Consider the following 18,723-nt stretch of genomic DNA (forward strand, 5'->3'; position numbering starts at 1 on the left):
AAACACACACAAGTAAACAAGAAGGAAAAACAAAGCTTTTAAGGTATATGCGATTGGTAATGTATTCTGAATGTTTCTTTTCCCATTTCCTATCAGTTTTTTAAAAAGACAATTCACAGCCCGCTTTAAGACTCTTGGGAAAAGGAGCATCTGGTTTCTTGTTGAGTCCACATAATGAACTGGGCTTGCTAGCAAAACATATAATAAAAGTCTTAGAGGGTTAATACCACAGATTCAACCTAGAATCAAGTTTCCTCCCTGCCGTTCCAAGGAATCCTCTTCTTCCCATACTTCTGCATTAGTGGACAAGGATAAGCAACAACTGCTACCTCCAAGATCTCCAAATCCACCTTTCCAAAGGCACAAAATATTTTCAGGTGTTAAAACACACACACACACACACACACACACACACACGAAAACCTGATGGTATAGCTCATTAGAGTATCTTGTATAATTAAAGCATTGAAAGCATCAGCCTGTTTTATTTTGTGACAAGTTTATTGAACAGTATCCAAGACTTCATCTTTATAAACAAAAACCCCTGCTGAATGATGCCAAGGCCATATTTGTTGGCAATTTTTGGCCATACTGGCAATGAGTCATTTTATTGTGTTTGGTTTCTGAAGTATGAACCACTATAGAACTGTCAGTGAAACTATTTAAGTGTAGAAGTTTGAGCAAGAGTGGTAATTTAAAAAGTGATCACTGCCAGAAATTATTTCTAAAAGATTTGACTAATAGCAATTTTCATATTTTCTTTACTTGCTTTTTAAATGTTCCTGAAACTAAAGAGCGGATTTATTTTTAAATGTTGACCCACACTTGTACACAATGACAGAATTCAATAAAAGGACTCTGAGTTTGATTAAGGATTTCATGTATCCTTATTTTTATCCAAGGTATTTCCACCCAGAATGTGTGTGCTTACTTCCATACACAGCACTAGATTTTTATCCAGTGGCTTAAAACTGACATGATTAAGCTAAATATTACTCTCTGAAGTTTTAAAGAAAGTTTCCCAGGGGAAATATAAATCAATTTCACTATCATTGCATTGCTTTGGTAACTGAGCACAAAGCTGGAAACTACATTCCACTAAATAGTATTGCACTTTTTAAAAAGTCGCTAATAATTGCATATCCAAACTATAGTGTATATCCAAAACACACCTTCAAATTTTGCTTGTGAACTAAATGTTTCACTAAAGTTCAGAAAAATTTACAAATTTGTTTACTTATAATTTTGTAGATTTCTCTATTCCTTTAAACTATTTAAAACCACCACCACCAGACACCCCCCCCCCCCCACATGCACGCACACACCATCAGCTTGGGGGAAGGGGGGGACGATGTAGAAAAAATATTAAACCTAATGGAAAAGCTTCTCTTCCATTAATGTCAGTCACCAAAACAGACAATAAAATTTACACATTAAATTATAAATGTTTACAAATGCACACAACTTTGAGCAAAGCTTTACAAATCCTTCATATCATACAAAGCAAATAAGAAAATGTAAATTACCACCCAAAACCTAGTCCATATAAGAAAATGTGCAAAAAAGAGGTATGAATAGTTTCATAAAACATATTTTCAAGTATTTTTTAAAACTCAAACTCCAATGCCCAGCACAAGATGAATAGTATGCTTAGCAGTTACCAATGTAATATGTAATGTCTCAGATACACAAAAATCAAGTTCCAAAGGGCAAAGCATTTAATTACATTTCACAACAAAAGCACTGCTGTGATTCAACCAAATATGAAACAGTTCTCTCCAATTTCTAAACAACCACTATTTTCTTAATTTATTTAATTTGATGAACAAAATCAAGTTTTCCTTTTCAGCATTTATCTGAGATGTAGAAATAACAAAATGGTTGCAATAAGGATGTGAAATATTTAATAAGAATGTATGAACATATGACCAAAATAAATTGTGAAAAAAGATAAAAGACTTTCATCTTCAACCAATTTTTAAAAAATAAAAATTGTCAGCTTTCCAGTGGGGAAAATAATCTACAGTTGAAATCAAACTCCTATAAACAGTGCTGAAGTTTTTTGCACTCTGTCCTTGGTATTGAGAAATGATTACTTAACAGAAAACTTAAGTTGAACAGCATATACAAACATCATATTGCTTTTTTTAAATTGAGGAGGCAATATCTAGTTATCTGTCAAAGCAAATTTGTATTTGTGAATTATCAAGATCCACAACACAGCCATGTCTTTTTTAAAAAGTCTAACCAATCCTTTCCCTAAACAAAAATCCTGTACTGTCAATCTTCTAAGATTATAGTAATGATAGGCTTTCCAAATCTTAACACAAAAAAATGAAATTGTTGCCACTATTATACGACGCGTGTATTTCAGTGTTCCACTGACTTGCAACACAAAAAAGCACTCCACAACCCCCCCCCCCCCCCCGAAATACTTCTTTTAAAAGGCTGACCCCTTTGTAAGTACATTGATTTGTTAGGAAATGTTGAGGCTGTTTTAAATCAACACAAAGGCCCATGTAAAAGACAAAATTTGTTTTTCATAATATCTCCCCAATCCCCCATTCCAACCATGTTTATTACGTGGCAGTTCTTTAGAATATTTTCGCTAAGAAGGAAAGTAACCATAAGTAGAGCCTTTGTCGCAGTGAGCAAGACATTGTAAGGCAAATGTTTTTCATGACAAGGACACTTATATCGACCAGAACCCATGTGATCATCCTGCTTTGGTATCCTGAATGCCAAAGAAAATAATATGAAAGGGCAAGGAGTCTCAATTCTCTTCCCTCTGGCAGCTGTATTTATATTCTGTATGGAGAATTTTTGTAAACAGGCTCCTGATCATACTACTAGACCAAAAGCCTCCAAAAGTAATAGGATTAAATGCATATTAATCTACACACCAGCTTATATATTTTTTAATTCTACAACACTATTGCTAACACAGCTAATGATTTCAACTTCAATTTTAAAAACCTAGATACAATAATTTTCTTTCTTATAAATGGACAATTTAGTTATAGGCCAAAATTTAATAAATTTGGGACAGAAAGAAATTGGCAGAACATTAGTCCATCACAGACTTGACTTCAAATCAGGAATCTTAAAACAATTATTATAAAAGCAGTTTCTAGTTTTTGAAGCCATCCAAGCATCATGAATAATTTTTAAACTGACTGAACTAAAAGTTGGCAGTCAAACCAAAAAGGCTCTGGTAGGTGGAGAACTCCGTATTTTATTTTTGTGGCAAAGTCTTATTCCACAGTTTTAAGTATGACATCAGAAACCAAAATTCAAGGTTATAGCACAAACCAAGTGTGGAGTTTATATTAAAAATATATATATAACAAAACAGTTCTGCTCATTTACAAATGAGTGGGTTAGGCAAACAAAGCAGCAACTTCAGAAGCAGGACTGTCTATACAGTAAGAACCCTCAAAAAGCAATAAAGGTACATACAGTGAATCTGTATACAGAGATTTTATTTAATTTTAAAAGAAAATAAAGACTTTAGACAAAGCTTTGATCCTATAACAAAGCAAATCTGTCCAGCTTTAAACCAAATTCCAAGAGTAACCAACATCTATTTTTCAGCAGCTGGCACAAGCACCCTTAATGAGCTCTATTGACAATTCTATTTTCTTCATCCCATGTGGTACAAAACAAAACCAATCTAGACTCCTTGATAAGCTTTATGTCGTCATTTGAGTTTTACAAATCGTTTCTCTAATGGTATGCCAAAATCATTTTTTGTGTTCTTTCCAGACAGTTTTACTATAACATACAGCAATGTTATCCTGGTTGTGAGTCTTCTGTAAACAGTCAACCAATGCTCTATGTTATGAAAACCAATCTATATGCAATAAAAACAATCCACAGGTTCTAACCTGGAAATACTAGGAAAACAATCTGGATGCATTAATCACAACACTATGAATATCTAACCTACAAAGAATTGATTTGAACAGCTAACCTAATACAAGTTTTACTTTCCTTGAGCCTATAGGCCTGTCATTCAAATCAATGACAGCAGCTGTGGCTTCATCCCGAGATTCAAAGGCCACCATGGCTTCTCCCGTGGGCATACCCTTCTCATTATATTTTAAACAAACTGAACCCGGGATCACTTGATAGCCATAAAAGAAATCTAAAATCTCATCAATAGACACAGTAAAGGGCATGTTCTGCACTTTAATTACTGTAGGTCCTGGTTTTCCAGAACTAGATCCAAAGCCAGGGGGACCACCAATATGGATTGGACCAGGCCCGGGCCCGGGCCCTGGCCCAGGCCCAAAAGCTGGCGGCCCACTCAAGTGGCCAGGGGCATTTCCAAGACCCGGAGGGCCATTTCCAAAGCCTGGGGGACCACCTAAGCTACCAGGGCCATTTCCAAAATGCTGAGGACCCCCTCCAAATCCAGGCCCACTTAAATTATTTGGTCCACCTCCAAAACCTGGAACATCCAGTCCCAGACCAGGCAAACCACTATTTCCAACTGAAGGCATACCAGGCCTAATATCACCAAAGGCTCCTCCTAATCCTGGAGGAGGCAGTGGTGGGCCAAAAGCATTTGGCCCACCAAAATTACCAGGAAAATTAAATGGAGGCCCATTACTGGCCTCCTTAGGTCCTACAGTCAAGAAGGCATGCTCTTCACCTCCTGCACTAGGCATCCCTGCATTGGGCATCCCTGGATTGGGCATCCCCGGGTTGGGCATCCCAGGATTGGGTATTCCCACATTGGGCATTCCAGCACTAGGCATGCCGGCACTGGGCATTCCTGCACTGGGCATTCCAACACTGGGCATTCCTGCATTGGGCATTCCGGCACTAGGCACTCCAGCACCGGGAATTCCTGGAACTGCAGGATTACCTGGCACAGGCATCTTTAACCCCTTTTTGCCTTGGGCAGGAGGATTTTTCTCAATCTCTCTCATATCTTCTAGAGTAACTACATGAACAAAAGCTTCTCGCCCATTAAGTTTTTTACGGTGCAAGCGTTCAGACTTACGTGCATCATCTTCATTTTTAAACTGAACCAATGCCTGTCCTAGACCTTGCCCATTGCTATCAACAAGAACATGGACAGCATTTTCATCCACTGGGATTCCTTCTAGGAACTGAAGAACATCCATCTTGGTAATGCTGAATGGAATATTTGTAATGTGAGCACAGACTTTGGTAGAGCTGACATCCCCCTCCGGATTTAACATCATTTCTCTCTGGTCATAATTGAAGTTCTGTAATCTTTTCCTAATCATATCTATCTTTTCTAGCATACCTTTCTTAGTAATTGGATGAACCTGAATAAAGCGATTGCCCATGTATTGTTTATGACGACAGAGAGCAGCCTTATAGTCAGCCTCATTCCTGAACTCCACAAAGCCTTCACCAGTTGCTTTCCCATTGGGTCCATAAGCAATATAAATACTATCTTCCACAATATCCAACTTTTTAAAAAAATCAATGACATGTTTGTTTTCAGCTTCAAATGGTAGCCCTTTCAAGTAAACACAAAAACCAGCCTCATGTGGTGATCTTGACCTTGACCTTTTCTGCCCACTGGGCGATTTTGACCTGGGAAGTGTCTGAGGAGGGGGATGGGTTTGTCCAGAGGGTCCTATACTTTGCTTAAAAGTGATATGGCCTCCAGCAGCTACCCACTGTCTCTCTGTTGCAGGACTAACTTCCACATAACGTTGTATCATCAGCATCCTGTTTCGTTTCAAGGCTTCAAATGTATCTTGAGGGGAGAGAAACTTAACCAATCCATTCCCATTATTTCGACCTACATGATCTTTCAACAAATGCACTGCATCAACACGAAGCCCATGAAAAAAATCTCTGACATCATTTTCCATTGCCGAAAAGGGCATTCCATGCACACTGACATACAGATCATCAGGGTTGATGGGAAGTGGTTTCACACTGCTTTGAGAATTCATCTGGATAGGGTTAACAGGATTCAATGGGCCCAGAAACACGGGGTTCAGGTTATTGTTCAGATTCATAGGTGCTCCAGAGCCATTCATTCCAGCAGGCAGAGGTGCCACAGGTGGTGGGTTCAAGGGCGGCATGCCCGACATGGGTGGCAGTGGAGTCAGGGGTGGCACAGAAGGAACTGGGGGAATTGGGGGCACTGGAGGCACAGGAGGCAATGTAGGTACTGGAGGAGGAACTGGTATTGGGGGAATGGATGGCATTGGTGGCAAAGATGGCATCGCTGGGATTGGAGGAATTGGTGGTGGTGGGACTGTGTTCATTGGCGAGGCTGTGCTCGAAATGGTTGAGCTAAACGTTGGGCTCCCAAATGAAGTCCCCATATTTGGAGGAGCCGTTCCTATGCTGGCTGTGGAAAATGTCTGTATATTTTTGTTGCTTTCATGAACAGAAGTGGTGGCAGTAACTACACTGGGTGAAGGGTTATTAAAGTTGGGTACTGTTGTAGGCAAGTTAACCCTGCCACTCATTCCTGAGCTGGGTGGTGGTCCTGACCTACTAGCATTTGCTGGTGGTATATCTAAGTTGGCAGTTTCAAAGCGCCTACGACTCAGTTCAATCATATTCTGCATTTCCGTTTTACTACTCAACAACAGTGTTACTTTTGACCCTTTAATTGTACCACCTGTGCGCATCATACCAAGCCTTGCATCTTCATCAGTGGCAAAAACGATGAAAGCCTCACCCAGTTCACCCCCTACAATATGCACGCCCCCATCAGGAATGGTCAATCCAGAGAAGAAGTGGCGAATGTCCATGGTCCCCGCCACAATTGGGAGACCTTGCAAACGGATGACCACAGCCATGCTGCGCTGAAACCACACACACCTGCAGATGAGAAAAGGCAACGGCCAGGTCAGACTCCTGTTTATCACACCAAGTTTTTAGCTACAAGAATGACCAGCTACCACATTAGGCCCTCAAATAATCCCTCAAACTATCACAAGCAATATCGTTTTTTAAGAAAATTTGAATATTCTAAAAACTGAGCTTCATGTACCATTTACAATGTAAAACCTAGACAATTTCAACTTCCAAAAGGAATTCTGGAAACAATTAGAAGTTCAGCCCCAAGACTCAAAATTTCAGGGGGGAAAAAAACAAACAACCACAGGACAGTAAATCACCAATTACATCATTCAGACCATGATTAAATAAGACTTAAGATTTAAAAGAAATGTGTACATCAAATCAGGAAACAAATTCAATAATCTATAGGGGGAAAATATCCAAAGGATCCATCAAAGTTAGTATTTAAAACTGGCTTAGAATCTTCCTTATAAACCTGACAACCTTACAGAATTATCTGTGTCCTTTTATGTAGCTCAATCTAAAATCCAACAAAAAGAGAAACTAATTAATTAAAAATAATATTCAACATTAGTTTCAAATCTCAAATGAGAACAGACTCCATTTTTTTACCCTACTAACTTTTCAATCTTCCTTGCAGCTTTATTTATTAAAGAAGACTACATATAAAAGTATTTATTACAAACAAGGCTAATAAATGGTAAGAATCCTTAAGAAATACTGAATAAAATAGCCAAAATCTTAGTTACCTATATTCACTTCAAAAAGTAGAACTTGGTTACAGTACCATTCATCATGGCTATTTTAATTAAAATTCAGGTCCAATAACTCATTCCCAAACCTTCCGTTAAAAAAAATGTTTAAAAATGTTTTGTTTTTCTCATAAGAGCTGATAATGGAAAAGAGGTAATTTTTTGTTTTAGAACTAGAGTATGAACTTTAGTCAGTGACTGCTTAGTCTCTGGCCCAACATAACTCCTGTGAAATTTCTGGGTTCTCACTGATCTCCTTAGATAATGTCTAATAAAACAAAGTTTGATCTAATTCTTACCCTGTCAGGTATGGCTCAATTGGTTGGGCATTGACCCATACACCAAAAGGTTGCCCGTTTGATTCCCAGTCAGGGTACATGCCAGGTTTCAGGGATGTTTTTCCCTCTCACACATTGATGTTTCTCTATCGCTTCTCTAAAAATCAATTTAAAGTATTTTTTTAAAAAAACTTTCTCCTACCCTGTCTGGTTTGGCTCAATGGATAGAGCGTCAGCCTGCGAACAAGGGTCCTGGGTTCGATTCCGGTCAAGGGTATGTACCTTGATTGTGGGCACATCCCCAGTGGGGGGTATACAGGAGGCAGCTGATAGATGTTTCTCTCTCATCAATGTTTCTAACTCTATCCTCTCTTCCTTTCCGTAAAAAAACAATAAAAGGTTTAAAAAAAAACACACACCAAAACTTTCTCCTAGTAAAATTTCAGTTTTTATGGCTTATATGAATAAATGCCAATGGCAGGTCTTTGTAAAGCGACACACAACAAATTATTGGCACTGGAAAAATATTAATTTCAACTTTATGTCCTCAACAACATAGGATGCTGCCCAAGCCATCTTAAGAATCAACCTTTAAATAGAAACCTCCCCAGCCCAGATCTTGGTTGGAAGTGTGTAGGAGGCAACCAATAGATGTGTTTCTCTCACATCAATGTTTCTGTCTTTCCCTCTCTCTAAAAATATCAATGGAAAAATATCCTTGGGTGAGGATAAACAACAAGAAATATATATATATATATATATGAACCTATTAAACAGGTTCTATGACCTCAGGGAAATCATAAAATATTTGAACTTTAGTTTTGTCTTCTCAAATGAGAGCATTAGAAGAGCAAAGTTTCCTGTTGCAAACTCTAAAAACTCGACAACTCGCCCTAGCTGGTTTGGCTCAGCGGATTAAACCATTGGCCTGTGGACTGAAGGGTCCTGAATTTGATTCCAGTCAAAGGCACATGCCCAGGTTGCAGATTCCATCCCCAGGGTGGGGCATGCAGTGCAGGAGGCAGCCAATCAATGATTCTCTCTCATCATTGATGTTTCTCTCTCTCTCTCCCCTCTCCCTTCCTCACTGAAATCAATAAAAATATATATATTTTTTAAAAACTCCACAACTCGCCGGGACCGGTTTGGCTCAGTGGATAGAGCGTCGGCCTGCAGACTGAAAGGTCCCGGGTTCGATTCCGGTCAAGGGCATGTACCTTGGTTGCGGGCGCATCCCCAGTAGGGGGTGTGCAAGAGGCAGCTGATCGATGATTCTCTCTCATCGATGTTTATAGCTCTCTATCCCTCTCTCTTCCTCTCTGTAAAAAATCAATAAAATATACATTAAAAAAAATAATAATAAAATAAATAAAAACTCCACAACTCTATGAAAGCAGTTTTTCAATGTTAAATATTATATGAATAGTAACTCACTGCAAAAAAAATCTGTAATTATAGCTCAATATTATGACTGCTGTACAGAAAGGAGAAACATTATTTGGCTCTGACAGTTTTTACACACATATACGTAAGCACACACACACCACCTTCAAATTTAATCCTGAAAGGTGGACTAGCAATCAGAAAATCCTCTTGTGAGACCATTATAAAGCATCAGAAACTGGTGGATGGAGAAGTTTTTATAACTGGTCTGTAAGAGTTGACAAGAAATATACTAAAAAACAATCACACCAAGAGACTCTTTTTCTCCTTATTTACTATTTAGCGGTCTCTATCAAGAAGTTCATTAAGAAGCATCCAAGTCATTATATTTCTGACTCTACAATAGGGGTGTCGAACTCAATCAGAGAAGGGGCCAAAATCTAAAATCCAGCCTAAATCGCGGGCCGAATGGTTTACTGAACAGTCATAAACTGACAATGTCATAAACTGACAGCGGAGTGCAGTGATGACAGCGCGGTGTGGGCCGCATTGCAAGGCCTGGCGGGCTGGATTTGGCCCGTGGGCCTTGTGTTTGACACATGTGCTCTACAATATTGGCTATATGCAAGCAAAACTGAGACAGCATTCCTGTTCAACTTCAAAAAATGCTTAATCATTTAATCACTATCTACGGAGGAAGCATCATCAGTATTCTATGTATACAAAACAATTTGAGAGAGAGGTGTTAGTTTGCATTGGGACAATAAAAATGGGGACTTGATATGGTCCCAAGAACATAAGAATTAAACACAGGGTTAAAGTAACATACACAGAATGTCTTCAAACCATTTGCTACTAAGTCAAGGGATTTAGTTAAACTCTGTACAAGGTACACATGAAAACATGGTATTCAACATCTACCCCGATTATCAGCTAGAAAGGGCTGAGGACTAAATCAAAGTAGAGCACAAGATTTTTTCATAAAGCCACATAGAAAACATTTTTAGCTCTAAAAAATATGAAATAAGATGTGCTATTCTGCTACTAAGTACCTATTTGACAGATATACTAATATCATTTCAAACTATCTGGAGCCTACCTTGGTTATTTAATAAGAGGGTTAGATTCCAATTACTGAGGTTCCATTGAAGTAAAAATTTGTATTCTGAAACATATGATCCATTACCTATGCCTATACTTCTAAGAAATATTTTAAAAACCATACCAATAACAAGCACCTGTATTTGTAATTAGTCTACATGCTACTGAGGAGGAAAGAAAGCAGCTACTTACTGCCTAATTAGGAATTCAGCAGGAGAAATGCATCCCTATGAAACTGACTACCAAAGAAAAGAAATAACTGTTCCTCCATCATGGTACCCAACCCATCCCTATCCCACCCCTATCTTGTTTTATCTTTTATCAATAGATAAACTTGTTAAAAAAAAAAAAAAATCCCGCACAATTTACTACACATATTTTCTTGTTACTTAATAAGCTATCTCATTTTATTTTGTATAAAAGCAAACCCTCTATTCAAAATCTCTTACCTGATAAAACAAGAGATGTATTTTCTTAACAAGAAGTAGAGGCCATGTCAATCCTGTGGGCAACCAATTAAAACCAACTTTTAGACTGCAATAGAGAATAAATGGAGGCAAAAATCAATGCAGGAAACACAAAACACACACAGGCCACACTGAACTGTACATTACCAAGGTAAATCTGAAACCAGAGTACTTTATTAGAATGTATATAAAAAGGAGGAGGAAAGGAAGAAGACATATACCAAAATTCTATACGTGCTTATTACTCAGTATTGCTTTCAAATTAGAGTATTTCTCAAAATATTATATAAATATCAAGAGTGTGTCACAAATTAGCCCAAGAATTAAAAACTAAAAGTCATAAAACTCTCAGCATCACAGCAGGAAAGTGCTTTTATCACCTAATGTTAAAGCAGTCCAGAAAATTCCCTATCGCAAGTCCAACTACAGACTATTTTCTCAGATTCTCACCAAATTTTTAAGAAAAAGCACAATAACAAGTTTGTACCATAACAGTTCCAGAACAATCAATTCAAGGATACCGATGAAAATTACTGCAATAACTCTTTCAGTGTATTTTCTTTTGCACCAAAATAGCATCAAACATAAAAAATAGAGAGACAAGTCTGGCTGTAAGAACCAATACCAAGTTAAAACTATTGGGGTTCAAAATATTAAGGAAAAGTGGTTTTTCTTTTAACACCAAAACAGTCCCAAGAAACTTATTTCTAGAAATCCCTAAAAACATCTGGGATATTAAGAGTACTTCCCAAAGTAAAAACAGATCACTCTTCTTTCACTGGAATTTTCCCCAAACTGGTGAAGCAATGAACAATTCACAAGCAATATAAATGACCAAATGATTTGACAACTAGACTCAAAAGGTCATTTTTAATTCAAATAAATAAAATACAAGAAAATTGTCATGTTGGGTATTAAGATTACTATTACAATGATGCTCATTTTAAACTACTATCTTTGAAGATCAAGATACCACCAGTCAACTTAATATCACAAAAAGCAAAACATTAAAAAATTTTAGTGATACTCCCAACTTTTCTAAAGGACAAACTAATCATCTAAGTAACTACTCAAATTACTCAAAAACAGTGAGACTGAGATTGTTTTGCCACCAAGAGCTATGCAAATATCTTTTAAACAATGCCTTCAAAAGCTAGAGCATTGTATTAATCTTTTATATTGTATAAATTGATTCTAATGAAAACTAAGGAGTTTTCAAACTCTTCATTTAAACGAGCCACAAAGGGAAATGTAAAACAAAAAGCTTGCTTTACATGAAGACTATGAGCCAAAGCACCAGGGTAATTTTCTAGATAAGCATTTGTGATAAACAAATGATCCACTACAGGAGATTATAATTAAAAAGCTGTGTGGGCCCAGGACATATGCCCTATGGGTAAGGGAAACATTCCTTTGTCTCTTCCTTTCCTGACCTGAGAAAGCACGTTATGTCCACCAGGAAAGAAACATACCAGGTTTATTCCCAGAAATACAATATTTACAGAACTGCCAGGAATAACTGTAAAAAGGAGAAAACATCTCATTCCACAAGGAAAAATTCCAAGGCTCAGTTGAACTTGGTTAAACACCTAGTTCAAGATTTGTGTGTTCAATATAAAGTGGAAAATCAATCTTTTTTTTTTAAAGGATCAAACAAAAATAAATAAAAACCAAAATCAATCTAGACAGAAATGTGTAAATTTCAGCAAAGGGGAAAGTCCATCTCATCCCATACCAAAGAAAAGTACACAAGAAGTTCAGGCCAGAAGCCAGATTTTCACTACTCTTGCTGTTACACTTCCACCTTCAAAGAGGCAAGGTATTATATATAAACTGAGAACTAAAGTTCTTTTGCTTTCTACACCTCACTTTGTAAAGAACACCATAATTTAATAAAAGCATCACTGTTTTCCAGGAAGCCTACTCATTCCAAATGTCAGCCAGCAACTGAATGCAGGATATCAAAATGAAAAATCCACTCCTATCACCTTAAACTTTGGTTAATTTTAGCAGGATAAGACTAAAACAATTCTATGCAAATACATTTTTTTACCTATGCCTAGAGCATAAATGTAGGGAAGGAGAAAATAGGCCTGATTAAGCCCACTGCTACATTTCAGATCTAAAGCTTATTTTAGGCAGGCCTGTATGGCCCAGTGGTTGAGCATCGGCCTATGAACCATGAGGTCACAGTTCAATTCCCAGTCAGGGCATATACCAGGTTACAGGCTCAATCTCCAGTGAGGGACATGCAGGAGGCAGCTGATTAGTGATTCTCATCATTGATGTTACTATCCCTCTCTCCCTCTCCCTTTCTCTCTGAAATCAATTTTAATATATATATATATATATATATATATATATATATATATATACACACACACACACTCATACACACACACACACACACACACACACACATTTTTTTAAATAAAGAAGCTTTAGTAAACTTTTCCACTTTATGTTAAGGAATTAGTCTTAACAGTGGTCTTGCTTCAGTTTTACAAATACCACATACATAAATGCGCAAGTTACAAATATCTGCTACAGAAATTATTATGAGAGGGCAGATTTTATTTACTAGTCATCCCAATCACTTGAAATTTCAGAATAAAATGTCTGACAACAATCCTCTTTTATCAGGAAGCCAAAGCACAAACTTAACCATTTTCACTCTCCATCTGGTAATAAATATCCAAAAGTGAATTTTAACTTTCTTCAACAATCTTTAAATAACAAGAACCAGAGTATAGCAGAGCTAAGTTCTTCAGATTTAAAAGAAACAAAAACCAGTACCTCTCAAATGTTCACCTCAGAGATAAGCAACAGAGAACCAATTATAATGGGCATAACACTATAAGCAGCATGATTAAATTATGGTAGTCATTACAAAAAAAGAAAACCAACCCAACCAAACAAAAAAATACAGCTTCATCCACTTGATTTTGTTCCCATCCTCAAATGGATCACATTTCAGATTCTGGGATCAGTCTTAATGAAACAATTCTAATACTGAGCGAGATATATCCCTTTGATAGACCACTTTCCCATTAGTCTTCAGTCAATATTCAAAGGCAGCAAATCAAGACATTTCTAAATAAGATATTTATTCCTCATGAAAAAGACTATAATATTAAATTTTACAATACCCCCCAAATGCCAACAAAAATATTCATTATCTTACTAGATTTAAACTTCAAAGTAACAATACTATTTCTAACCTAGCAGACCTCATTCACCCTCGCTATTGATATTAAGATGTTAAAAGCTGCCTTTAAATTTAATTAACTAAATTCTGCAAACCAAAAGGTATAGGGGTGGTGATAGTAAAATCAGATAACTATTGTATAAATTAGATGCACAGTTGACCTAAAACAATTAGCAATATTCATTTATCCCATGGACATTTATTAAGTACTTTTTGGGGAGGGATATCTAAAATCATCTTTTGTGCCCTAGTGGGTTTGGCTCAGTGGATAGAGCATCCCACCTGCGGACTGAAGGGTCCCAGATTCGATTCCCATCAAGGGCATGTACCTTGGTTGTGGGCACGTCCCCAGTGGGGGGTGTGCAGGAAGAAGCTGATCGATGTTTCTCTCTCATCGATGTTTCTAAATCTCTATCCCTCTCCCTTCCTTTCTGTAAAAAAAAAAAAAAAAAATCAATAAAATATATTTTTAAAATTAAAAATAATCTTTTGTGCAGCCACTACTAACACTTATAAATTCTTTCGCTAACATCCACACAAAAAAATATTAATCTAACTGAATGATGGAGTGGGTCTTTACAAAATGGAATAAAAACATTATTAAATTGTCACTGGATTTCAACTCCTAGAACACACTGCCCACAAAATCAAGTTTCATATAAAAAATTGTACCAAGAGCCCCCAAATTCTCAATAAGCAACAATCAAAACATTTGGCATGTCAAATAAAGTGAAAGCCTGAATTATACTGCAATTAGCACATAACAATATGTTCCAAGTAACTACCACAATGGTTTCTCAAGTTTCACCTAACAGATATGAACATAAGAAAAATTGAAATTGTGCATTACAACCCATAAACAGCATTATCAAACATTTGATGGAGCATATAAAGGTGATACAAAAATGAATTCCGTTTTGTTCAAAATAAAATTCCAGCAATATAAGCACATCCTCTACTTTTATATAAACACACTAAACATTTCATTTTCTTCAAAAATTACCATAAAATTATTTTAATCACCTATAACAATTCTTCCCCAACTTTTTAATATTCTTGGAAAATACCTTAACATAATTACTTTCCACAACGTCCAGAAATTCTCCGTTCTATCAAAGCCACCAAATTTCAAAATCAAGTACAACCAGTCTTGTATTTCTGTAATTAAAACAAAGTAAGATCGACCTATATGTCCAGACTTGTAGAATTTTTCTCAACTGAAAATGCTCTAAAACGCATTAATACGAACTATACACCAAAGTCCAAGGCAATTCATGTTCCTAACACTGCATTTGCCAAAAAAAGCACCACTTTAAACCAGTCAAGCAAGGAACTCTAAGAGAAATACTTCCGTCACGTCTCCCCAACAAAACTTCAACTGCAATTTCCCCCCCAGTTATACTGAATAGCATCACCCTAATCTTGAATAATACAGAATGGTTCCTGCCAACAACCCCAATTTACATCGGGTCATCTCTGGGAATCCTGGACCAAAGGAGGATTTTAAGAGTCCAAAAATCTCTTCTACAGAGCCTGCAACTCCCAGTATACAACCACCCCCGGCATACGGCTTAGCGCCCAATAACCCAGAATAACCCTCGTGTTTTTCACAATAAGGCACCCTTTGGTGGCGCACCTAAAGCCCGTACAATTACAATCTAGCAGTTGAGCGTCGGCACTAGCGTCCATCGCCGTCACTAAGCCGTAGGTCCGTCCGGAAGGCTCCTCCCACACATTTCACGTGGCTGCAGAGCAGCACGACCAGCCTCCACCAACGAAAACTCATTCTGCATCAAAAGCGCTCTCTTAAAGGGATACCAGCGTGGGCTCTGGAAGCATTTCAACTGCAACCCCTTCCACCTCCAGGCCACGAAAACGGCCAGCTCGGAAACTTCTTTCCTAGACTCCTAGGAATGGACCGATTACAGCTTCCTCCCCCCAGGGGTGCCCTGAGTCTAGTCCCTTTTCCTGATAAGCCACCCGGCCTCCTTCCCACTTCGGGTGGAGGAAGTGTCCTTACCATAATTAGCCCCTCACTCCGGGGCCCAGAAAGGTAGTTATAATCCCTAACCCCCTTTGGGGGCATGGAAAGCCTCGCTCCACGCAGGATGTGGGTATGCGTTCTCTGCCGCGGGGCCACCCAACGCCGGCCCCCCTCTCAGACCACAGGGCGCCCTCCCTACAGCCTCGTTTCCCCTTCCGGAAGCAGACACAACGTCTCTGGCATCCTTCTGGAATACTCTCGGGATTCAGAGGTGCAAGGAGGCGGCCAGCAGTCACACCCGACCCTTTTGTGTGGGGCGCCCGCTGCGGCGGGCTGCGGCGGGCTGCGAGGCCTCCGAAGGCCCCGCCCCGGGCCACCAAGGGGCGGCTCGAGCCCCGCACAGCCCCGCCAGTTCCGGGGCTTGCGGGAGTCTTACCGGGGAGAACTGCGCGGCACCCGAACCCAGAGCCGAGTTACTCCCCAAGAGAGTGCCTCCGCCCGCGGCGGACTGCCCCAACGCGAAACGGCTTCCCGGAGCCTAGAGCAGCCACCACCTCCTTTGCCGCTTCACAAAATGGCCGCCGGCCCGCTCCGCAGGTCCGCGTTCCAGAAGGGGCGGGATTGGGTCGTGGCGTCACGGGCGAGACGGCGCAAGCGCAATGACGTTTCCGGGCGACCTCCCGGAAGTTGCCCCGGTTGGTGGTGGAAAGAGCGGTGAGTCCCTGCGAGCGACTCTGGCGCACCAGCCCCGCCTTAGAGTCAAACGCTGGTGGCGGGATGGATACGGTATCTGGGTCGGCCCCTGACTGAGGGGCTTTGTGCAAATTGCTTCACTTTCTTAAGCCTTTGCGAAAGGAGATAAATACCTGCTTGGGGTGATTGTTTTGAGTGTTAAAAGGACCATAAAATGGTGCCTAGTGATGATTCCCTGTCAGAAGAACCAAAACCTCATTCTTTTTCCATTAAAAAATTTCAATCGGGGAGCCTGACCCACCAGTCTTCATTAACCTATCCACAACTGCACTTCAGTATTATTTTTAAAAAATATATTTTATTGATTTTTAAAAATATATATTTTATTGATTTTTTACAGAGAGGAAGGGAGAGAGAGCTAGAAACGTCAATGAGAGAGAAACATCTACCAGCTGCCTTCTGCACACCCCCTACTGGGATGTGAGGAAGGGAGAGAGAGAGCTAGAAACGTTGATGAGAGAGAAACATCTACCAGCGGCCTTCTGCACACCCCCTACCGGGGATGTGCCCACAACCAATGTACATGCCCCTGACCAGAATTGAACCTGGGACCCCTTAGTCCGCAGACCGACGCTCTACCACTGAGCCAAACCGGTTTTGGCTATTTTATTGATTTTTTATAGAGAAGAAGGGAGAGAACTAGAAACGTTGATGAGAGAGAAACATCAACCAGCTGCCTTCTGCACACCCCCTACTGGGGATGTGCCCACAACCAATGTACATGCCCTTTACCGGAATCGAACCTGGGACCTTTCAGTCCCCAGACCGATGCTCTACCACTGAGCCAAACCGGTTTCAGCCACTTCAGTATTATTATAGAAAAGTTATTCTGATGCTGCTTTGGTCCAGGCCTCCAAGACTCCAACTGCCCCTGCCTGTACCCTATTCCAGTGGTCGGCAAACCGTGGCTCGGGAGCCACATGCGGCTCTTTGGCCCCTTGAGTGTGGCTCTACTTCTTCAAAATAGACTTGCCCAGGCTGAAAATTGACTTCTGCTCATGGGCCATGAAGTTTAAGTCGAATTGTATGTGAGTGCCGCCCGCACGAGGTATTTTGTGGAAGAGCCACATTCAAGGGGCCAAAGAACCGAATGTGGCTTGTGAGCCAAGGTTTGCTGACCACTGCTCTATTCTATATATACTATATAATAAAAAGCTAATATGCAAATTGTCTCCTTGGGAGTTCGACCACCCACTATGATGTGTGCCGACCATAAGCTTTCCCAATTATTCAGGGGGAGGGCGGAACATGGCGGTGGCCAGCTGTGGCAGGGCACTGAGGGAGCGAGGAAAGGAGGAGGAGGGAGGCGGGGAACCTGATCATCTCTGATCCCCAGCCAGGCCTCTGGACCCCACCTGTGCATGAATTTCATGCACCGGGCCGCTGGCATCTTCATGAACATATGTTCATGAATATCACCATAATTGAACTAATTTTCCAAAGTGAGGAGTTAACTAATAAAAACAGGGACTAAATTTCCACAACTTCAACATGCTTTTAGTTAGATTAATGTGGCAGACTTGCCTGGTGCTGGCCCATTGTGCCAAAACTAGCAAATTACAAAACCAGGCCTGGCTAGCTCTCCCTCTCTGGAGCACCTACTGGCCTTTCCCTTCTCCCTTCTCTTCCCTCCAGGCAGGTCACCTTTGCCTTTCTCTCACCTAAGTTCTAAGGGCCCTTCTGCCTCTATATTTTTTTTTCCTGAGCCAATGCAGCCCCTCTGGTTTACTTCTACTGCCTCTGTAACTTTCTAAATAAACTTTCTCTTACAATTTCATTTTTTATTTTATTTTTTAATATATTTTATTGATTTTGTACAGAGAGGAAGGGAGATAGAGACCTAGAAACATCGATGAGAGAGAGTCATCGATCAGCTGCCTCTTGCACACCCCCTACTGGGGATGTGCCCGCAACCAAGGTACATGCCCTTGACCAGAATCGAACCCGGGTCCCTTCAGTCCCCAAGCCGACGCTCTATCCATTGAGC

The 18,723-nt window shown here is 39.7% G+C and overlaps 2 protein-coding genes across 7 annotated transcripts in view; both read right to left on the reverse strand.

The window, feature by feature from the left end:
* CPNE1 (copine 1) overlaps nucleotides 1-16,560 on the reverse strand; it is a 38,198-nt gene extending 21,638 nt beyond the window's left edge. The window contains exons 1-2 of one of the 6 annotated variants that reach the window (XM_084887725.1): nucleotides 16,420-16,504; nucleotides 10,774-10,826 (exon numbers count right to left, since the gene is read on the reverse strand). Coding sequence is in view for 1 of the 6 variants with exons in the window: in XM_084887721.1 (XP_084743847.1) it covers nucleotides 14,329-14,394 (66 nt within the window). In the remaining 5 variants the exon portion in view is untranslated. Of the gene's footprint in view, nucleotides 1-6,685; nucleotides 6,824-10,773; nucleotides 10,859-14,328; nucleotides 14,427-16,419 lie in introns of those variants that run through there. The other 5 variants (XM_084887724.1, XM_084887723.1, XM_084887722.1 and 2 more) reach the window with 5 other exon arrangements.
* On the reverse strand, nucleotides 3,216-6,806 carry RBM12 (RNA binding motif protein 12; the record flags this gene model as incomplete). Its single annotated transcript, XM_084887720.1, has 1 exon — nucleotides 3,216-6,806. One exon carries the CDS (start codon nucleotides 6,804-6,806, stop codon nucleotides 3,969-3,971), a length of 2,838 nt encoding a protein of 945 aa, XP_084743846.1. The 3' UTR covers nucleotides 3,216-3,968.
* Nucleotides 16,561-18,723: the final 2,163 nt, after the last annotated feature.

Source organism: Pipistrellus hanaki (genome assembly GCF_964339955.1).
Source record: "Pipistrellus hanaki genome assembly, chromosome: 6".
NCBI lineage: Eukaryota > Metazoa > Chordata > Mammalia > Chiroptera > Vespertilionidae > Pipistrellus > Pipistrellus hanaki.